This window comes from Peromyscus californicus, unplaced genomic scaffold (assembly GCF_007827085.1).
Source record: "Peromyscus californicus insignis strain IS unplaced genomic scaffold, ASM782708v3 Scaffold_15__1_contigs__length_86483966, whole genome shotgun sequence".
Lineage (NCBI taxonomy): Eukaryota > Metazoa > Chordata > Mammalia > Rodentia > Cricetidae > Peromyscus > Peromyscus californicus.
This window is the reverse complement of record NW_026294447.1, coordinates 74,401,748-74,425,250: the sequence shown is the minus strand read 5'-3', so window position 1 is coordinate 74,425,250 and position 23,503 is coordinate 74,401,748. Positions and strand designations below refer to the sequence as shown.

Here is a 23,503-nt window from a genome sequence, read left to right as displayed (position 1 = left end):
TGATCATTCTGGAGGGGCTGAGGCTGCGGGAGGGCTCTGAGGTTCCCAGGGAGGACTTGCCAAGAGAAAGTTACTGTGTATCCCAGCCTCTGCCGGAGTCCACTCCGGCTGGCCGGGAAACCAGCGTGGCTCCAAGGTGGGGGGCTGACCACGAACCGGCCCTCTCGTCTCTCTCCCATTGGCTTCCACCTGCCGGAGGGTCGGCTGCTACAGGCCTCTCGACCCGTCAGTCAGCCCCGCCGGGCCCCGCCCCTCCCCTCCCCGGGGTTTATAACGGGAATTCCCATGGCCCAGGCTCCGGCATCCAACCTGCTGTCGGCCGCGGCCAGGCCGAGCGCAGCGGGCGCCACGCGCAGAGCACACGCTCGCGCTCCAGCTCTCGGACTCCGCCGTTCATGACCGTGACCCCCCCGGCCGCAGACTCCGCCAGCCCCCGCTGCAGGCTCTCTGGCCGCACCCCGCCGCCGCCAGGGTCCTCCCCTATCCCCAAGCGCCTTGAAGCCAGCCCGCGCCCCCTGCCCGCTAGCGGCTGCCTGGCTCGGCTGGCACCATGCTGCCCGCGCGCGTCCGCCTGCTCACGCCCCACTTGCTGCTCGTGTTGGTGCAGCTGTGCCCGGCCGGCGGCCACCGCACCACCGGCCCCAGGGTAAGTGCGTCTCCCCGCCGCGCGCCCACCTGCGCGGTGCGGGAGGGCGGAGGAGAGGTCTTTTGGCCGCTCATCTACAGGAGGGGGAAGGGAGGTGACAGACCTTGTCCCCGACTCTGCTGTCTAGTCCCTTGCGGGCCTCTTGGAAAAGTTGCTGAAATAAAATTTCATTGCTCCCCTCCCACCCCCCGCTTTTTCTTGTAGCACTGACTCCCATGACCTGTCACCGGTGGGTTTTCTTTCCCGAACTTCTCCTGAGTCCTTTTCCTTCAAGACCCCCTAGAGGCGCCTCCTAGGTCGGTGGGAGCTCGGCCTTGGTTGGAGCAGAGCTTCTCTATGGTGTCGCTGCATCGGTCCCCGTGCTGGCGTTCTTGGCAGGCGGAGGGTGTGTGTGTGTGTGTGTGTGTTTGTGGGGGGGGCGGAGGGGTACTCTGCCTAGAGAGTTTTAGGTTACCCGCGAGCCACACAGGGACCTTGTGTTGTTGTTGTTGTTTTAAAAAGCAATCGCCCCTCGTAAAACCCACAGCAGATAATTTTAATGCCCCCTCCTGCCGGCCTGGCCCTGGAGGAGTGGCAGGGGTGGGGGGAACTGTGGAGAAGTTCGGGAGAGCTGCGCAGTATTCCAGGATCTCCTCCCCCGGGTTGGATCGGCTGAACCTTGGTCTGATTGGAGTTTCTGAACCACACGAAATGTGCCAATTCTGTGCACAGGACGGATTGTCCAGGGCATTGTAAAACGGGAACCGGCAGCATTGTGTTCATTTCTGGTCTAGATTATTGCTCTCCCTGCCCCCTCCTATTAGTCTAATAAAAAATTTCACTGCCTTAAAAATGTATTTGTTAAACCACCTAGTGGTTCCTTTGGCAAAACATAAGGGAGGCGATCTCTGGGCAAGCATCAGAGTCAGTCAGATCGAGCCTGGACCTTCGGGTAGCAGTTTGCCCGCACCCTGTGGGAACCTCCCTGGTAGAGGAGCTGGGACCTTTGAGCAAAGAAGGTTGGTTTCTCAACCTCATTGTGCTTTCTTTCCTGGGTATCCTCTGGCCCCGTTTCCTGGATGGCTAGCCCCATTACCACCTGTGCCCGTAGCTGCTTCTTTATTCCTGGCTTTTGCTATGAGGGAGTCATCTTTATAGCTGTCGTGCAACCGAGGAAAAGCTTTGCAAAACCTGACTAACTTAATGACTGCCCAGATGCTGGGCTGATTACATCTGAGCCCACCTATCACTGGGAGATCAGATTTGCAGCCACTTAGGAAAGAAAAGTGTTTGTCCCCGTGTTGGGCCGGCCCTTGCTTTTACGACCAGATGTGCAACAGCAGCAGTTAAAGTGTGGCAGATTAGACCCAGGGTGTGTCATAAATCCTCGACAGCATTCCCAAAGCTGGGGCAAGTCAGGGCTCCAGGAGCGACTTTTATGGATGCAGATGAGGATGCCTTTTAAATGAAGCTGATGGTTTGATATGAGGACTCGAAGCTCTTAAATTCTGAGGTCAGGCAAGAGAGAGCCACGGCGTTCCCTCCAATAATTAGGAACAGTCAAGACAGAGATGCAGACCAGAGCACCCCGAACGCAATCTGGATGCCCGCCCACATGAGGGTCGAAAGGAGAGAGGCCCTCCGACAAATGGTGGGGGGCTTGCTTGCTGCCGGGCATGTCTAACGTCTCAAGCCATATGGCTTTCCTTCCTTAACTCCTGGAACCGGAGAAAGCACCTCTTAGGAGAAAGCTGGGACTGCAGGGGCAAACGGATTCTAAGTTTCCTGACAACTTCTTTAGTTTGTTAATTTGACAAAAGTGATGGAACATAAGCATGACCTGTAAATAGGTTTGCCTGTATCTCGGCTCACCCTGTCAAACACACACACACACACACACACACACACACACACACACACACACACACACAAGTTTAGAACATGCTAAGGAGACATGGCTCCTTTTAAAAAGATTTATTTATTATTTTTAGTTACATGTGTATGTGTAAGTCTGAAGGTGAATATGGGGATGTGAGTGTAGGTGCCCTCAGAGGCTGGAGGCATCAGATCCCCTGGATCTGGAGTTGCGAGATGCTCTACACTAGTTCAGAAAACTGAACTTGGGTCCTCTGAAAGGACAGCCAGTGCTTCTAACTACTGAGTCATCTTTCTAGACTGCAAGCAGCTCTCTTGAGCGTGTGGTTTTCTGATTGCACTTATGGGCAACAGTAAGAGCCACCATTTATGAACCTTTGGGCTTGGCATTTCATACAGTCTCTTAAGAACAAGAGAGGCAGTCTTTTTAGACCCATTTTGGAGGCAGGGAGGTGTAACCCGGTGCATGTGTGGCTCTGGAAGGCTTGCATGGATTATATTGTGTGCTTCCAGTTAAAGGGGAAGATGACTCCATGGGAAAATCCTAAACCCCAACACACCAGGCAAGGTCACAGAGGAATCTTTTCTATCTGTATTGATAAAGGATTATGTTTGGATTTCAACCCTGTCTCAAAAGATACCAGCTCTCTTCTGTGACTTCTTGGTGGCCCCAGAAATGTGGCTCTGGTTGAGAGCAGTGGAATCATAGGAAGAGCAGAAACATCTGGCTTGTTGCAGAATTCCCTTTGGGCACCCTGAGGTCTCCTCTCTTAATCTTTTGAGTGACAGAGGCTTAAGGATTGCCATCTTTTCCAGCTGGCTTTCTAGGAAACTGAGAACATACCCTTTCGCTTGAACTATCTGACTCACTAATTGAGCTCCCTTGAGGCCTAGACCCCCATCTTCGCCCCCCTTTCTGCTTCCTGCCTTCCTTCATAAAATCCCTGACATTTGTTTGACTCTGGAAATCACCAGCTATCAAGTATCAGATTGGAGGTTGCTCTGTAGGAAGCACCTGATGCTCTCTGAGGTCTGAGCAGCCACTTGGCTACCTGGGAAGCTGGTCAGGGAGTCTTTCAATTATGGAGCAGGCAGTCATTTCTTTCATCCTGCAAAATTTCCTGAGAATGTTTCAGGGGAGAAAGAAGGGGGAAAGGGAGAGGCTATCTCAGGCTGATGACATCTGAGTGATAGACAGGTCAAGTAAACAGACTTTGTTTAATCTTCTGCTCACCCTTGAAGATAGGTAGTGAGATGGGGGCTGAATCTGAACTCATCTTGCCCATCCATGTCTCCCCGGAGCCCAGTACAGGTCCAGTCACCTGGTAGAGGTCTACTCTGTCAGTGTTTGTGGAATGAAAACTGAAGAAAGTGGAGATAATGAATGTTTAATGATGATCTTCGAGCTCCTCTGGTGTTTGAGTATGACCAGAGACTGGAAACATCTAAGAACCATGAGAAAGGCCTGATGGTGTTGGTGCACATCTTTAATCCCAGCACCCAGGAGGCAGAGGCAGGTGGATCGCTGTGATCTACTGAGTGAGTTCCAGGACAGCCAGGGCTATACAGAGAAACCCTGTCTCAAAAAAACCAACCGCTCCAAGTAAGACATAGAAGACTATGGGGAAATCAAGGGGTGTGAATCAGAAACTTAGTTCATAATTATTCAAAGTATATTCTTTGCTTCCTGCCCGGCTTCATCAGGGTCTTCAAAGGGCTTCTGAAGTTCTTAACTTTTGAGCCCTTCTATAGTGAGCCCCTCCTCCTGCCCGACACTGTTATCCCTTGGGCACTTCGTGCCTGGTCCTGTCTTAGAAATGAGGAGACTTGCAAGCTCCTTGAGGAAGAAAAGGGATCTGATTCATCTGTGAGCTGGTCAGACTGGAAAACATTCAGCGTGTGGGGATAGAGATGCGTTAGACTGAATGGTGATGTCCAGTCTGGACTCCACCCCCACTGTCATTTGAAATTACTGACTTACAGACTGGACTTTCCGTTTCCAGGTTTTTGCTCTTTGCACATGCAGTGATTGTGAGTAGAACAGAGCAGAAGAGGCTGAGTGAGCATCTTAGATGGGATATGGGCTTTAGCTCTACCCTAAACCTCCATTTCTGTCTCCCATTTGTCAAAAGTAAAACAGCTTCTGGGCTGTTCCTTCCCATGAGACTATCCAATCTCAGTGTCTACACTAGGATCCAGTTAGGTTTTCTTCCTGTTGTCCAATCCTCTTCTCCATGCAGGAAAATCCACCTGAGATGCCGCACAAGGGTTAAGACAAGAACTTGATTTAAACATTTTGGTAGCTGGGCAGTGGTGGTGCATGCCTTTAATACCAGCACTTGGGAAGTGGAGGCAGGCGGATCTCTGTGAGTTCAGGGCTAGCCTGGTCTACAGAGTGAGTTCCAGTACAGCCAGAGATACACAAAAGAAACTCTGTCTTGAAAAAAAATAGTTTGGGGCTGGAGAGATGGCTCAGTGGTTAAGGGCATTGCCTGCTCTTCCAGAGGTCCTGAGTTCAATTCCCAGCAACCACATGGTGGCTCACAACCATCCATAATGAGATCTGGGTGCCCTCTTCTGGCATGCAGGCATACATGCAGGCAGAACACTATATACACGATTAAATAAATCTTCAAAAACAAAAACAGAAAAACATTTAAAAAATAATAATTTGGGGGCTGGAGTGATGGCTCAGAGGTTAAGAGCACTGGCTGTTCTTCCAGAGGTCCTGAGTTCAATTCTCAGCAACCACATGGTGGCTCACAGCCATCTAAAATTCAATCTGGTGCCCTCTTTTGGCATGTAGGCAGAATACTGTATACATAATAAATAAATAAATCTTTAAAAAAAATTTGGTAGAGTTGATACTTAAAAGTAGAAATCAAACTGAAGGGGAGGAAGCATGCATCTAAGAAGTGCTAGACACCCTCGCCAGTTTGCTGTCATCTCGTCTCCAGAAGCTGAGGAGTCGCATTTGGTGTGGCCTAACGGTTCTACTTCTAGGCATGTGTGCCTTGGAGACACTCAGGCTGAGAAGGCTGCAACTGTGTGCCGCTGTGTTGTTATCACCACAGGCTTGGGAGGAGCCCAGCTGCCCGTTAGTGGGGGGCAGATGGACAAACCGGGGTGAATTCACACCATGGAAAACTCTACTCACGCCAAACATAGGAGCAATAACAACACGGGAAATGCTGTTGGGAGATGGCTCGGTAGGCAGTGTGCTTACCGAGGACATGAGTTCAAATCCCCAGAACCCACATTAAGCCAGATTCGGTAGTGTTTATCTACAATTTGTGGTGCTCCTAGCAAGACATGGGAGACAGGCACAGGAGAACACCTAGAAGCTCTTGGGCCAACTACGGAGGCATCTCTAGTGGCAAAACAACAGAGACCCTGTCCCCCCAAAACAAGGTAGAAGACGAGGACTGAGAATTGAGGTTGTTCCCTGACCTCAGCATGTGAATCTGCACTCACACTCACGGACACTCACACACAGACACACACTCACACTCACGGACACTCACACACAGACACACACTCACACACACACAGACACACACACACACACTCACACACACACACTCACACACAGACACACACACACTCACACAGACACACACACACACTCACACACAGACACACACTCACACACACACAGACACACACTCATACACACACAGACACACACACTCACACACAGACACACACACACAGACACACACTCACACACATCACAACCGCACACATACGCACGAAAGATCAAAGCTGGTTTCTCTTGGCAGTGCGACATTATTAAATTAAAAGAAACACACCAGAAGAGGCAGTGTGACATCTTTCGTAAATTTATAGATAACCGAGGTTAGAAAAAACTTTAAAGAAATACCTGTAGCTACAAAAGAAAAAAAAAAAAAAACGAGCTGAAGAGAAAATCAAAGTCACGCAGATGCGACTTGGAAGTCATGGGGTGAAAGGGTTAGGTTGGTGGGAAAGCCTTGTGGTTAGCTTCAGTTCTTTTTTAGTGAGGAGAGAGGGTGGGCGCCAAGCTCTTCGTCCGTTATTAAAGTCCTAATAGCTGATTAGGTAAAAAGCAAACACGAGCCCCACACGAATCAAAGGATGTCATGAACTCAGGGCCGTGATTAATTCAGTTCTTTGCACTTGAGGTCAAATACTAGTTCGTAGGGTTGGGGGCTGCTCCTTCCTTACTTCTGTGTCTTCCTTCTCTTCCAGATGTGTCCCCATCTAACAGATCCCACTGGGAAATGAGTATTGTCCTTGACTCAGTTGTTGGCTGTTTAGACCCAGAACAGGCCCAGGTCCCAGCACAAATATAGACATCAGCTGGCCTAGTCCAGGGTAATTTTATTGTAGCCGAAGACTTTTTTTAAAGTTAATTTTTTTTTTTTTTAGTAATTGATAAATTTATAGAAGATGTCATGCTGCCTCTTTCGGTGTGTAGGCTAGGATGGATCCCAAGCACAAATGTCAGCGCCCTTAGCTCAGCTGAGTAGAGCCGTCTACTAGCTGGTGTGGCTCCTGTGTTGCCTCTCTTAGTGCAGCGGAGGCTGGAGGCCTGTTTCTCATTTGTCTGGGGCCTTGGGTTCCACCTCCTCCCCTCTCTCCACTTTGCGGGGCCTGAGCTGGGTGTATAGCCCCCCGTACAGCAGGTACAGGGTGGCCTTTCTCTTCCGACCACATAGAGATTTATTGTTCAGGCGGCCAAGTTCTGGCATGGCTGCCAGTGGTGAGGCCCGTCAGCGTGGACGGCCCCCTCCTTCTGTGTTTGTCACTGAGCTGTTGGGAAGAGGACAAGGGTTGAGTTGCTGATGAGAAATCGATCGGAGCTGCCGTGAAGCCTGCCAAACAGGGTTAGCATTGTGCACGGTACGTGCTCTGCACAGCTGTGAGTCACCAGGGGGAAGAGAGAATTGGGTCTCTACGAACGCTTCCACTCGTTTCCATGAAGACCCAAGCACCACAGGTCATTCCAGCAGAGAATTGGCTTTTTCTTCCCTCTGACATCATTCCAAACTCAATTGCTAGTTCACAAAATAATCTTCCTCGTGGCCACTGCCTTAGCCTGTTGGGTCTGGAGCTCTGTGGACTCCCCGGTATTGCTTTGGATGGATTTTACCCCCCTTTTGGGGGTTCCAGAAGGCAGCTCTGATCTCAGTGGGGCTTTCCCCCAGTTAGCCAGGCAATATATCACGTGACTTGAAACCCGACAAATACCTCATACCTGTGAGCAACCTTGTCTCTCCTCTAAAGTCAGCATATAGGTGGAAGGTGAGATTCTACAAGGTCGATATTCTCCAAAGTACCGGCAGTGAGAAATGCAGGGGTTATCTTGTCTGTGTATCTACACACATGTGCATGTGAGAGTGGGAGCCAGAGGACAACCCTGGGTTCATCTTTGTTTTTGAGACAGGGTCCCTCACTAGTCTGGAACTTGCCAAGTGGATTTGGCAGGCTGGCCTGGGGGGCTTGGGGGGTGGTGGGCAGGATCCTCCTGCCTCTGCCTCCCTGGTGCTGGGGTTACAAGTCATCATCGTACCAGGCTTTTTTAAAATGTAGAGTCTGATCATCAAATTCAGGTCCTGGCTGGTAGGAACTGAGCAACCTGCCCAGCCATGGGAGAATGGTCACTTTTAGTCTAGACAAGCATCTCTCCATGGCAGAGCTTAGGGTTTAAAATAATTGCTGTGGTTATTTATTATGTATCTGTTCCCGAATCCCTGGGGCGGGGGAGGGGAATAAAAGTAGGAAATAAGTGGATGAGGTGCTGAGTGTTAGGAGAGGACAGAACCACCAACCAGCTCCAAAGCAACCACTGAGGTGCTGTCTAATGGAAGGGGGTCTGATATTAGCGGCACCTACAATAGCTATTAAACACTTGAAATGTGGTTAAGAGACCCGAGGAACTAAATGTGTGTGTGTGTGTGTGTGTGTGTGTGTGTGTGTGTGTGTGTGTGTGTTTTTTTCCGAGACAGGGTTTTTCTGTGTAGCTTTGCGCCTGTCCTGAATCTCACTCTGTAGACCAGACTGGCCTCGAACTCACAGAGATCTGCCTGCCTCTGCCTCCCGAGTGCTGGGATTAAAGGCGTGCGCCGCCACCGCCCGGCTCTAAGTGGTTTTTGATTAACATATAATAATTACACATAGCGAACTTCATTTTGACATTGGCATACATGTATATAATGCATTGGGATCATATTTACACCACCATAGCCTTCTCTTGCCTGCCCCCTCCAACCTCACCACTGCTGCTGACCCCATTTCTCTTCCCCACTTTCCGTAGTCACCCCTCCCCTCCCCTTCCCTTCTCTTCTCTCTCTCTCCACCCAGCGAGTTTAATTCAGTTATTGGCTTACAGGAGCCTGGGTGATGATTGTTTACAGGAGCATCTTCCCGATGGCTACACCCTGAAGAGACTGTCTCAGCCTCCTCCAGCAGCCATTAAGGGCATTGCTATTTATATCCATGGGGGGTGGGTGTAGAGCCTTATTGTCTTTTTTCCCCTTCCATGTCAGAGTGTTGCGGGGCTCAATCTTGTGTGGTTAATCACAACCACACAAGAGTGCAGTGGCTGCGTCATACCCAGATGAAAGTGATCTGCCGCACTCTACCCCATCCTCTGACTCTTACATTCTTTCTGTCCCCTTTCCCTCAATGTTCCATGAGCCCTGGAGCGGGTGACATAGATGTTTGTTTTTGAGGCAGGGTCTCTTGTAGCCCAGGCTTTTCATGAATGCCCTATGTATCTGAGGCCAGCACTGAACCCCTGACCTACTCATCTTTACCCCAAGCACTGGAGTTGCAGGCACGAACCACTATGCCTGGTTCTAGAATCCATTTTCTTGTCCCAGCTTCTGGGAGCTGCTCACAGTCCTTAGTTCATGGTTCCTTCCACCTTCAAAGTCAGCAACAATGGTCAGCTGGGCCATCTCGCTCATCTGCTGTCTCTGCTGTTTAAGGAAGGATCTTGTGATAGTATCAGATCTCCTTGGATGGTGCAGACCAATTTTAGGGTTATCCAATTAGCAACCCTAATTCTTTGCCACATAACATAGCTGTATGAGTTTTAGAACACAGGCATGTTGGGTGGGGCTTGTTCTGCCTGCCATGCTCATTAAGGGTCTAGTTCAACTGCTGGGCCATGGCAAGCATGTGACCAATGAGGCTGTTATTGTGGCCTGTGTCTGCAGTCTCTTATGGTAAAATTGCTTAATTTTTTTTATGGACTCTGCATTGCCCAAGAGCAGGTGCTTAGTGAATGTTTATTGAATAATGGAATTTTCAATAAATGTGGATGGCTTCTTTCTTTATAAAGATATATTGGACAATTAAAAAAAAAGTAAAATGCAAACCAGAATATATGACTCTCTTTGTGTAAAAAGAAGAAAGCCATTTCATGTAAGAAGAGTTGGTGGGTTGTGCTTTGCTGGAAGTGGTGTTATCACGGGGATGTTCAATATGTACGATGCATCTTAGCAACCATGAAACCAGTTTTTTGTAAATGAACATCTTTCAATCCCACAAGAAAATAATACAAATGAAAACAGGCATGGGCATGAGACACCAGTGCTGCTTGGACCCTCTGCCAAATGCCACAGAGTCTCCATTTGTTTTCTCAGAAGGTTGTCTGTCTTCAGGAGTGTTCAAACCTGTAGTCTCTCTTCCCACCACAGCGGCTGGCCACCTTCCTCCTGCCCGTCCGAGACCCCCAGAACTCATGGCAGGTGCAGCAGCTGCTTCCTTGCCCCTCACGTGCCTCACTGTGGCAAGTTTCAGTCCAGGCTGATTCAGTCTACATCATAGTCAGCCATGCCCATGACAGGTCTGCTTTTTAAGGCTAGGAACTATTAGCACCGGGCCTCCTGCTCATTTTGAGCAGGCTTTGAACCTCCTGTACTTTAAAGGAGCGTTTTCAATTAACCTCAGCAGGACATAACTATAAAAATTATTTATTGCTACTGGTGGGAATATAAATTAGTACGCTCACTTTGTAGAATTACAGTTGAAGTTGCACACACTTCTTGACCTTGTAATTCTGCCCTGTAATATACCCTAGAGAAACACCCTTAAATTGTATGGAGAGATGTGTTCAAGGATGTTCATAATAGCATTTGGTGATAGGAAAACATTGAAACTAGCTAAATGACTATCGACAAAAGAACAGAAAAGTAATTTATGGTATAACCAAATAATGGACTATTATATAGCACCAAACATGATAATTGAATGATTAATTTAATTAATTCTGCTATGAAAAAGGAGCGTGAACAAAGGTGCATTGAGGAAGACTACATAGACCAGACTGCTATTTATAGGAAGGTTGGTAAGGTTAAAGGTATGCGAAAAGCCACACATTGTTTAGGGGCACGAATAGATGTGAAAATGCATGAGAAAATGAAGGATAATGATAATACAAAGGTCATATTCCTGCCTCCCTAGGGTGAGAGGGTGAGGATGGAGAAGAATACATTGGCAGGACATAGAAGACTCACAAGGAATTTTTTTTTTGTTTGTAATTGGGTGATAAGTCCATGGATTTTAAAGTTCCCTTTGCATATGTTCAATAGTACACAAGAAAGCTCATAGAAGATTACAATGCATTTAGACTGATCACACTGGAATTCGTTTTGATATTAAGAAAAGGTTAGAAATATTTTTGCCTGTGTCTGTCTGTGTGTGTTTGTATGAGAATGTGTGCATGCGTGCACCACACTGCACATGGGAGGGCCAGAGGACAGCCTTGGGTGGTGGCTTTTCCTTTCCCACTTGCGACAGAGTCTCTTACTGTTCACCACTGTGTACATCTCATCTTGCTTTAGGAGCACTGGGATCCCAGATTCCCCGACTCTACCTTTGGCTGCCTTTTACATGGGTCCTAGGAACCCAAACTCAGGTCCTCATCCACAGCTGGCAAGTGACACCTCTCCTGCTCCACAGTTAGGTTCAAGAACACACGAAAGAGCTGCCTCTTGGAGGGGCCTGCTGCTAACTGATGGGGAGCATGCCTCTTCCTTCTTCAGGAGGAATGCACATCCAAACTTAAACCCTTCCCCCACCACCTCTGCTGGCCGCCTCCCTCCTACCCTGCCTGAGACTCTGAGACTCCATCTCCTCCCCAGAACTCTGGGCAGGTACCTTAGCCTGTCAGTGTTGGTGTTACTCCCTGCTCACTCCAGGCATCTGCTCTTCTGTTGACTTGTTCTCTCTGGAGAAATTATGAGGGAGTTATTTTTTCAAACTTAAGGCAATTAGTTTAGGAATTTCAAAGTTGGTTAGTGAAAATCCAAGATGTCCAGTTAAATTTGATTTTCAGAAAAACAATAGATAACATTTTAATGTAAATGTCCTAGTCAGTGTTCTATTGCTGTGAAGAGACACCATGACCACAGCAACTCTTGTAAAGAAAAACATTTAATTGGGGGCTGGCTGGCTTACAGTTTCAGAGGCCTACTTAGTCCATTATCCTGGCAGGGAGCATGGCGGCACACGGGCAGGCATAGTGCTGGAGAAGTGCCCATCCTGATCCTCAAGGAGAGACGGGGGAGGAGGGTGGTCTGTCATGGGTTTTTGAAACTTCAAAGCCCACCTCCAGTGACACACTTCCTCCCACAAGGCCATAACTCATAATCCTTTTAATCCTTTCACATGGTGCCACTCCCTGGTGACTAAGCATTCAAATATATGAGCCTATGGGGGCCATTCTTCTTCAAGCCACTACAGTAAAGAGTGACTCAAATAAAAATTATTCATCATTTATCTGAATGCAAGTTTAATTGGATGTCTATAGTAACAAAAATCCTACATTAGTTTGTTTTCTTTTGTGATATGTCTGCCCAGTTTTTCCTGATTCTTACCATAAATATGTGTTATTATTATTAATTATTACTACTACTATTATTGCAGTACTGGTGATTGAGCTCAGTGCATGGTGGACGAGTACTTTACCACTGAGTTATATCCCCAATATCAAAGAGATTAATAACATTTTTCTATAAGATCTGACAAATATCTGTGTTTGGATATTTTATAGCCAACAGTGGTTTGCACTATGAAACTTTCACATTCTATGAAACTAGTCTATCATTGTGGGTCTCTGGTATCCTTTATCAAGATCAGAGAAATTGGGATGAGTAAGTTTTTAAAGACTTGGACTGCATCAACAACCATCAGTGTGTTATTCATGGCCTATCTATGAATGTTGACATTGAAGCAGTATTTTTCTGTGTACTTAAACTCCTTGTTGCAACCCTGTGGAATGTGCCTGGCCCAGGTTTCAGAATTTCCTAGTAGCCTTTGAAAAGAAGGTATGTCATGTCAGCCGAAAGCGTTCTGGGAAGGTTCATATTTGGGAAACTTTACGTAAAAAATTGTGAATTGGTAAGCCGGTTGTCCTGGCAATAACATTACGACGTTGGTGAAGAATTTAGACTCAGGCTTTGTCTTTGGGTCCTTTCCATTTATTAGAGAAACTTTTTTTTTTTAAACAGTCAAGGAAACTTCTAAGTATACATAAAGAGGGTAGTGTAATGAATTCCCGTGGAATGCCACCCAGCTTCCATAACGAACAGCTCAGGGCCTGTCTTCTTTCTTTCGTCCTCTTCCTTGTCCCCAGTTCTGATTATTCTGAAGTGAATTTGACATCGAATTTTATCCTCAGCACATAATTTCACTGGCTTGATCACCCAGGGAATGATCCTCTCCAGGGTGCTCTGTTACTGACTATGACTTTCAGTAGGCTGGGTGGGGTGAATTCACATCCAAGTTACAATATTGTCTATTTACGATGGGTTTGTTGGGATGTAAGCCCACAGGAAGGCAAGGGATATTTGCACACCTTTAAAAGATTAGCATCCATTAACGAAATCTAATCACAGAAGCATATCACAACCAAAGAGTGTTAACAGTTCTTTAGTATAATATAAACAATCAGCATTCAGAACATTCTAGAACATTATCTCAAAACATTTTTTTTTTCCTGTTTGTTTCATTCAGGATCTGAATTAGGGCCACATGTGCTCAGCGGCTCCATCTTTTAAATCTTTTAATCTGTGGCTCCTTCCTGCCTTGGTAACTTGTTTGTTGAATATCGGATGGTTTCACCTTAGGTCTACTGCTTGCATTCCCACTGTGTTATGTACTTGTTTGTCTTATTTTATTGTTGATTTTTTTCTTTGAGTCAGAGTAGCCCTGGCCCTGCTGTGTACAACAAACAGGCTGCTCTCCTCTGGCTGGGATTACAGGTGTGAGCCCCCACACCCAGCTTCCCATTGTGTTTCAAATATATCCTTTCATCCTTTACCTGTAAAAAGGCAGGTCTGGGGGCTTAATCCGATGCAAACAGGTTGGATGTGTGTTTAGGGGGAGTGGGTGTGCACTTCCACCAGGAGGCATGGAATGCCTGCGCCACACCTGCGCCACCCACCATCACGGAGAGACCTGCGTTTAGCGACTTTTAGAGTTATTGGAACAGGCTCTACAGAAACGGTCTCTGGTTTTGTGTGTTGCTGCTGTTGCTTTGGCATTATCGTGGAGGGGCAGAGGGGCCATTGCTCTCTTCTTAGTGATCCAGCTGGCCAGGCTGCACGTGACTGCAGAACTGCCAGAGGGAAGCTGGGGCCCCAAGGTTGGCTGTGGAGAGAGAGGAAGCCTCCTGGTGCCTGGTGGAAGCTGAGAGAGCATGAAGAAGTGAGTTGTAGTCTCTGATGTGAACTCCAAGATATGACTAGACCAGCTGTGAGACCTTGGGTTGGTTTGTGGGAATTTATGTTCCAAGAGACAGACAACGTTTTCTGAGCTGGCTTAGACAGTAAAGGGGATCAGCTCACGGTTGAGCTGACTGACAGAAGGCTCTGAGGTATAGAGGTATACCAGGGGTGGTGGGCTGAACTGCGACTTCTGCAAATCCTCTGAAGCCCCAGTACCAAAATGTGAATATTTTTAGAAACAGGGACCTTTAATTTAATTTTTGTTTTAAATTTGTATAGTTTAATGCTATGCTCTATGAGGAAACCTGACATATTGACACACTAATATGAAGAATATTCATGTAATATTAGTATCTGTATGTGTCAGTGAAAATAAATCTAAATATAATAAAATTTAAAAATGAGAGAGAAACTTAGTCAAGTTCATTATAATAAAATAGGGCCTTTACAAAGGTATTTAAGGCAAGCTGAGCTGTTTAGCCAGGCCCTCCTCTACTCTGACTGGAGTCCTTCTAGAAGGGGTTAGTGGCTGGGCATGTAACTCAGTTGATGGAGTGCTGTCTCACTGCAACTGGATCCTTAGGAGCGAGGGCACATGCCTGGAATCGCAGTACTCAGATGGAGGATCTGAACGTCAAGGTCACCTTGGCTGTATCAAGTTCAAGGCCATCCTGGGATTCACAAGGAGGAGGAGGAGGAGGAGGAGGAGGAGGAGGAGGAGGAGGAGGAGGAGGAGGAGGAGACACACTGAGAGACACCAGGGCCACAAAAACCCTGTAAAGGGGCAACCAATGGGCTCTAAGCAAAGGAGAGAAGTGTCCGGAAGTCGACCCTGCCAGAACCTTGATCTTGGATTTCCAGCATCCAGCGCTGAGGGGAAATAGTTTTCTGTTGTCAAAGCTGCCCTGGCTCTGGCCTTTTGTCCCGGCAGCCCTAGCTGACCAGCACAATACTTTAAGTCTTGTTTACTTCAGTGGTTCCAGAGTGACATCGAATACCCTGCAGCCTTGCTCTCTCTCCTCCCTGCCCGTTTTATCCCAAGTCTAGCAATTTCTCCTGGCTGCTAGTCATGGTGAAGGGAGTGGAAGGGATGTGGAGGCCACACGCGCGTTTGGGTCTCTGTAAAATGTAGAGCTCTGTGGGTTCGGAGGGTGGGGAGAAACGTGTTGGACATTGGTGGTCAGAGCCAGCCAAAGGGCTGCCCTCAAGTGTGACCAGTCCCTTCACCAACTGAATGAAGCTTAAATGACCTCCGAGGTTAGTCCCAGTGCAGACATTTCAAGAAATAACAGGGGGAAAAAAAATGTACAAAGACTTTGAAAATTTCCAGAACACAAAAGATGGGCCATGTGAAGATCATTCCAGAAGTCCTGGAACAAGGAAATCGTGATCATGTAAGTCCATGAGGAGGAGTCTCGTGGAATGGATAGTTTTCCTTTTTGGCATAAGGCTAAGGGCCCTCCTGAACACTCACAGATAGCTAGGGGCAGAGCTCAGGACTGATACCCCCCCGCCCCCCCCCTCATTGCTCTGTCCACAACTTTTCCTTTCAGAGATGCCCGGGAACACTTAGAAGGTGGATGAGTTCCAGCCAAGGGGAGGAAATAGCTTGAATTTTTATAGGAGATTGTGTTTCTGGGTTGCCTTTGGCTAGTTCAGCAGTTTCCAGTGGCGGGGGACATGTGGCTCAAACCTCAGGGCACATCTTCTCTGCCACCTGGCTCCACAGGCATTTCAGTATTCTCACCTCCCTCAGAGGGGAGAGTTGCTGGTTTCTGCACACACTGGAGGGTGGGGTGGGGGGGGGTGTGGGGTTCAGTTAGGGGCAGCTAGGTCAAGCGGCCAGCAACACAATCTGAATAAGTAAATGTGAATCTGGGTATCAGGCTCATAGAGTTGGTCCATAGCCAGGAGGTGGGTCCAGACACACCCCAAGCTGATCTGGGGCGACAACAAGCTAGGAGTACACACCCTTGTTTTCTTGTGGAGGGTCTAGAAGGGCTCTCTTTTGGAGGACTCTCCTTCCTCTCTGGCAATGACTTCAGAAAACCCTAAAGTCAAGACCTGAGCAGACAAGATTCATTATTTTCACCCTCTCGTCTTCTCCCTGACTCTGAAGACCTTCTTGGTAGTGTGATGTTAAATTTTCTACACCATTGGGGCAGAGGCTTAGGGAAAGCTCACACTTACAGCCCCTGTCCCACCCTTCTGTGGCCCATGACAGGTGGCTTTCCTTTCCTTCAAGCTGCATTGGCATAGAGAAGGAAATGCCCCTCTGATCGCATGGCTGGGCGTCGAGACAGCCTGAGTTTCTGCTCTTGGCTTGGCTGCCTGCTTCCCAGCCCCTCAGAAGACAGCGGAACAGAGTGCGTTGAGGCCAAAGTGACCCGAGACTAATTAGGTCACAGCTGTGCTGTTTTTCAGTGGTATGCTTTTGGGTAAACTAACGAAACTCTAAGCCTCACCTTCCTTATCTGTATGTGGAAGATATTACTAACTTCATTGGGTCATTGTGAATTCAAATGAAGTCATGGCTGGATGCTCAGGAAGTATTAACTATTCATAAAAATGATGGATGAAAAAAAAACATGAATGATTTTCATAAAAACTCCATAACATTTTGTTTCCCTTTGTTCCCTGGCTCTCAAAAATATAAAATATGTGGTTCTGTTATCTTTTGCGGAAAGCAAACCTCTGTGTGTGTGTGTATGTGTGTGTGTGTGTGTGTGTGTGTGTGTGTGTGTGTGTGTGTGTGTGTGTGTGAGATAAATAAAATTCCTTCCCCTTCCCCATCTTAGACGGGTCCAGGATGTCTCCTTAGATGGAAATCTGTGGAAAAGGATGTCTGTAAGCATGGTCTTCCTCCACAGGCAGTGTGACTGGCAAGTACACACCCTGTCCTTCCCAATGGCACCTTTCATTTTCGTCCTCTTTGGCTTCACAGGTTGTTTTCCCAAATTCAGAGTCTGAGCTGGTGGAGTGGTGGCCACCTTCTCGTTATTTTCTGGGTCTGGGAGGCAGGCTGCCATTCTGGGGTCCTGTCAACTGACATACCTTCCTGCTAACTTCTAGGCTTGGAGATCTGGCTGGTGATCACCCAGTGCACTCTCAGTTCTGGTCCACGACAACTCAGTGGAGGAGCAGGGCCTGCTGCCTACCCTTCCTCCTCTCTGTGTCTGAGCAAGCCTGTTCTTTCTTGGAGGTTAGGATGCTGCAGGGCCTTCAGGCTTCTGTATGAGTTGCTTGCAGACATAAACTGCTTCTGGAAGCACGACCTTTTGTAGGAATATTTCCAGAAAAGGTGGTTGTGCCAGTTAAACCCACTTTCTTTACTTTCTAGAAACTTTCACTTGAGTGTGAACCACTGCTATCGAAGGTGATTATCGTAGGCCAGAGAAGACCTATCATTTGCTACTGTTTTCTATTCATTGTTCTAGTTCCACACTCCTGTTTTTGTTTTCTACTCTTTCTCTGTTCTGTGTGTTTCTAGTTCAATAATTTATATATTCAGTTTTTCTCTGTGTGTGCCCGTCTGTGTGTGTGGAGCTCAGAGGTCAATGTCCTGGGGTCTTCTTCAATTGCTTCCCTACCTTGTGTTTTCTGGAAGAGTCTCTCACTGAAACAGGCTTACCGAATGGCTCGACAGGCTGGACAGCAGTCTCCGGAGATCCTTCAGTCTCCGTCCCCTCAGTGCTGGATGACGGGCCTGCACCACATCTAGCTTTCTAATGGGATTCAAACTTGGGACCTCATGCTTGCCCTGAAGGCATTTTTGCCAACTGAGCCATCTCTCCAACCCTCTCCCCTCCCTCCTCCTTCCCTCCCTTTCCCCCCTGGCTCTGGGCATGGATCCCAGGCAATGCGCACATTCGCAGTTTCTCCTCAGGGAAGGAAGGCCTTGTTAAGAAGAGCAGAGTGCTCTGAGACATTTCAAAGGATCACTTCTCCTCCCTCCGCTGGAAACACAAGGGGATTTTTATCTGATATCACTGTGAGAGCTTGGTAAGGCTCCTGGGGGCCAAAACCAAACCAAACCGACCCACCAAAGTGTAGATATCCCCTTAAGCCTACGTCTCTGGAGTTTTAAATTCTGGGCCTGTCCACACAGAGCTGATAGCAAGTGGTCCATTAGTTTGGGTTTTCCTGCCATGCTGGCTGCTGTGGAGGTCTCTGCCCTGTGAGCTGAGATTCTCTTTACCTGCCTTGCCTGTCTCTTTGGTTTTGAGGTTGGGGGTTCACCCCGAGATCTCCTTTCCCTGGAAGATCTAAGAAGAGTTTCTGGGTTACAGTTCATTCAGACTCTTCCTTGTTGCTAGGATGAGTGGAGACCTGTACACTTCTTTCACACTCACCATGCTCACCTTATTGATTCAAGTACACACACACACACACACACACACACACACACACACACACACACACACAGAGAATGCTTAGCAGTGAACCTCAGAGATGTCTTCCCGGTTGCTGTTTCGGGTTGCCAGTGTGGAGGGAGCTAAGGAGGAGAGGTGAGGCCACTCCTAGCACTAGCAGAAGCTGCCACCCAACTCCATTGTTGGGGGGGGGGCATGGCTGAGGGCAGGGACTATGATCCACTTGTTTTCTTCTCGTTGAAGCACAAAGCTGGGGTTTACTGCCATCTGAATCAGACCCTGCAAACATTTAGTGAGGTGTGTGTGTGTGTGTGTGTGTGTGTGTGTGTGTGTGTCAACACGGGCTACCACTGACTCGACTCTCATGTTACAGGTGGCTTTTTAAGCCCTTCATAGGCTAAGCCATTTCATTACGACAACCTTATGAGGAAGGGCATCATTATTATCCCCGTTTTACAGAAGAGAAAACTGAGGCGGAGAAAGCTTCACTGTTCTGAGGTGTTCATTCTGGGTGTCATGGCATTTACTGATAACAACATGAGGAAAGAGTAAAGAGGTTAAGCATGTTTTACTCCGTCTTCCGCGATCCAAGAGTCTCCCCTCGTGTTATGCAAAACAGTGATCCACGGAGAACAGTGTGTCCACATCCTTGTGTTCACTGTTACTGATGAGACACAGGACCGCAGTCTCAGTGGCTCAGTCCTTCAGAGACTCCGCAGCTGTGTCAACCTGTAGCTGGACACCATTAGCAAAATCTTGGCCCCTTCTCCAGGGAGCTGAGATAGCACTGAAGGTTCTTACGATACCTTTCACAGAGTGTGATTGCCCAAGAGCAATGTAACTCTGCAGGGTGAGAAAATTGCATGTGGAAAGTCTCACAGGCGATTCTCAGGCACACAGCAGCATAAGACATACTTCAGACTGAAGTGGCACAAGGGACTAAGACCTACTGTGCAAGGCCTGCAACCCAGGGCCTGTGCAAATGTGCTTTGAAGGAACACAAACAACTACGAATTTCATTTGTTCTCAGCTGGGCATGCGGCACGCACCTTTAATCACAGCACTCAGGAGGCAGAGGCAGGTAGATCTCTGAGTTAGAGGCTAGTCTGGTCTATGTAGAGTTCCAGGACAGCCAAGGCTACACAGAGAAACCCTGTCTTGAAAATGAAACAAAAAACCCCCAAATTTCATTTGTTCTTGCCAGTAGCTACTTACAGACACCCAGACAAGCTCTTAGGAGAAGAGCCTCTGCTGATGTCTGCCTTTATTCGAAGATCTTATGCTCATGTCTGAGACAAGAGGAACAGCTTGTTTGGGGGCAGAACTACCCCCTCACTGACTTGAAGTCAGGAGTATTGGCTGGGTGGCCGCAGCTCTACACTGTGATGTTCAGTTCTGTGGAAGACAACACACACATCTGCTAGCACTGAGCAGCGAAAGATAAAGTGGGGATTTCTTTTCTCAGCCTTGCCCCATACTCAGGGTGTGTGCTGGTGGAGGAAGAGAAGCAGTGATGATCATAATCCTGGAAGAAGGCACAGTCCCAAATGCCAGAATCCCAAATGGTGAAATCCCGGATCAAAATCCTTAAAGTCTAAAATCTAGAAAATCACCATCTTGAAAAAAGTTTGAAATCCTGAATGCTAAAGTCTTGAAAGTGCCCCATCTTGATAAACCACAGTTCCTGTTGGGGAATAAAAGGGGGAAGAAAAAAGGATTGTACAGGAGGGGAGTGAGTCAGATTCCAGGGGAAGGGCGCAGTGGATTGGCCACTGTATGCAGACTAGCTGGTTGCATTGAGTTAGGTGGAGGGAATACAAATCTGCTCTTGTTGATGCTGCATGCAGCGTTTCCAGAGGAGACTGATGTGGGAATCTGAGTGGGCATCCTGGTACCAACCAATGGACCAAGGCTGGAGAGAACAAATACAGAAGATGAGCTGTGGTCTCTTTCTAAGAGCTGGGGCGACTTTCCTCCGCCTCGTGGCTATCAACAAGTCCAGTCTTGGCACCGGAGGTCTTTGTGTCAATGCCCTTGGGACCCCAGGCTTGTCTAGTTCTGGGGTCTTGCTCAGTGAATGATGTCCTTTTTGTATTATGTGTATTTGTGAAAGAAAACAATTCCTCAAGGTCTTGGATTTTTTTGGTGACTGTGTTTGTAGTAGTGACCCGTTGTGATTTTTGGTCAATCTCATGCAAAGACCTATATTATCTACACGGTATTCTATGAAGTTGGGTGCATGTGCCAGCCTAGGCTACATAATGAGAACTTGTCTCAAATTTTTTTTTTTTTCAAATGGCTTTACTCTGAGTTATATTTTTGAAATTTTGGTCTTTCAGGATTTTATGTTCTAGGGATTTTAGATTATAGGGATTTTGGTTTTTGAAGATTTTCACGTGGCTTTTGTGATTAGGATCCTATATATCTGCCATGATTGCAAAATGCTTGAGCTAATTAAACCAAAGAGAAAGGTTTGGGTTGGTTCATGGTCGTAGAGGTTCCCGTCTTGACTGAGCAGATCCGTTGCTTTGAGACTCTGAAGGGAGTGTTGGGTAGCAGTGGGAAGCATGTGACAGCTTTCCTCATGGAAGAAAAAGAGAAGAAAAGAGCTGGGGTTCCTCCATCTCCTTCAAGGCCACTCCTCCAAAGACCTATGAACTTTCCAGTAGGTCTGACTTCCTAATACCATGTTGGGGACCAAACCTTTAACACATGGACCTAAGGAGGGCGTCTCACTCCAAAATATAGCATGTCCAGACCTGAAAATAAGTTACAGTATATGGATCAGCAACAGCCCAAGAGGCAGCAGAGAGATGGATGGCTTTGATTGCTCAGGTTCATTGCTCCACTGACAGTCTTTGCTTTAGGACCTGAGAGCTTTGGACTCAAAGCACAGCTATAATTAGGAGGGGTGTTAGGATTCATTCTCATTTCTTCAGTTGCTGTTGTTGTTGTAGAGGGCCAAATTGCTGCAGGTTATACTGTAGTATTTCTTGGGGATGTAAACATCTGGGGTAGTGGCGAGGAAATCAACTAATTTACTGTGGGCACAGATCTTCACCGTAGCCCCTCACTGTTGGCACAGGCACCTCCACAAAATTGTATGAGTTGTCCTGTAATGGGGCTGCGGTAGGCAAGGGGGAGGTGGTGTTTGCTCTCCTCCAGGAAAACCACTGATTAAAAGACAAAGAGCATCCTGATTCCTGGAGGGTGGGGCGTCTGCGGAAGCAACTTGACAAATGTCTGAGAAAGGACATCTTCTGCCAGGCAGAAGAGTTGTGTAAGTGGGTGTTGCAAAAGGCTTTGTTCTATGTCTTTGTTTCCAAACACATAACGAGTTATCCAGTGATGCACATGCCACCCTGCTGGGTAACTGGGACTTGTCAGCTGGCAGAGTTGCATGACGCATTAGAAGAGGGAAATTGAAGGCCTTCTGTGGTGGCTTTTGCCCTGTCACCATCTGAGAAGCCTATTGTAGGAAGCATCTGTCGATTTAGACTACTGAGTGTCTCTTTTCTCTTCCCTTCAGGGAACACCCTTCTTCCCTCAGTTTTAGTCCCCATAACTTCAACGGATGTACCCCAACTCCCAGTTCCAGTGAGCACATGATCCAGGCTGGGTCAGTTAGTGTCTAGGTCAAAGCTGGTCATGCAACACAATGTGAGGCAGTGGATTTAATCCTGGGACTTTTCATTGAGACCTTTGGGAAAAAGAAGCCTTGGGGCCGTGACATTCTGAAAAAAGAGGTGGTCATCTTGTCACTAGGAAGCAATACCCTTCCTTGGCACAAAGCTAACCCAGCAAAACAAAGCTGAAAAAGAGGAGAGAGGCTTTCTAATCACATATTGTGAGCACCTGGCCTCAGCTATGCCCAAAACTCCTTTGAATTTCCCGTTTATACGGAGCAGTGACTTCCTGTGGTAAGTTAAATACGGCCACAATTCCTCCAGGGCTCCTTTTGTGAAGAGGTGATGTCTGGATCCTAACCACTGGACCACCAGGGAGAGGATTATTTCTCCATCTCTGAATTTTAGCTGTCTTCATGACGTGTGGATTCCACTCGTGGACAGTGGTGACAGTAACAGCGTAAGTTATGGAGACCAGGCCTCCAACGCCTTCCTGCTTCTGCCTTTACCTCACCCACTTTGTTCTCTTCCCTGAGATGACCCATCAAGAACGCCAGTGTAGCATGCTGGAGGAGGGGAGACCCCGTGGAGGAGAGCTGTAGCCCCCAGCCAATGTTAGCATCAGCTGCCATACATGTTGGGGACGCCATCTTGGACTTCTGGCCTCACCAACCCTCTGGCTAAACGCAGTTGTATTGGTGAACCCTGATGGACCAGTGCATGTAGCACCCAGTCAGCCCTGGTTATCAGAGTTGCTATTTTAAGTCAAGGATCTTGAGGTGGTTCATTGCAAATCAATGAGTGACTGATGCACTTCCTTTTTTGGGTGTAAGTCACTTTGGTTTTTCTGTTTGGTCATTTGCATCAGTGTTCTGACTGTAGAAAACTGAACCCCAAAATGTGCTTTTGTAAACTTCCTCTGGCCTCTAAATGAAACCAGCTGTCTTGAGTGCATGTGTGTGTGCGTATTTAGTAGAACCCATTTCTTGATGACGATTGTATAACTCATCTTGTTGACAATGCCGCAGTCTCTGGGAGTGTGGACTTCTCTAGTACATGCTCCCGAGGGAGACCATTCAATGGCTTTCTTTACTGCTCACTAATGGGATTTACTATATGGCATTCCTCTGCCTCATTGGTAGATTCTTTTTGTATGCGCCGATCTTCACTTCTGAGTTACCTGTTCTATCCTACACTATCTCAGAGAGGTGGAGTGTCACTTCCTGAGAAGATGGTGGATGCAGTGAAATCACATGGGCTCTGGGGTTAGACATTACTGATCTC

At 47.6% G+C, this 23,503-nt stretch overlaps 1 protein-coding gene across 4 annotated transcripts in view; it reads left to right on the top strand.

The window, feature by feature from the left end:
• Smoc1 (SPARC related modular calcium binding 1) overlaps window positions 1-23,503 on the top strand; it is a 164,258-nt gene that overhangs the window by 1,108 nt on the left and 139,647 nt on the right. The window contains exon 1 of one of the 4 annotated variants that reach the window (XM_052739425.1): window positions 315-646. The exons of 1 other annotated variant lie outside the window; for it this stretch is intronic. In XM_052739425.1, the coding sequence (XP_052595385.1) occupies window positions 551-646 (96 nt within the window). In that variant the 5' untranslated portion in view covers window positions 315-550. Of the gene's footprint in view, window positions 1-314; window positions 647-23,503 lie in introns of those variants that run through there. 2 more of the 4 variants (XM_052739423.1, XM_052739424.1) reach the window with 2 other exon arrangements.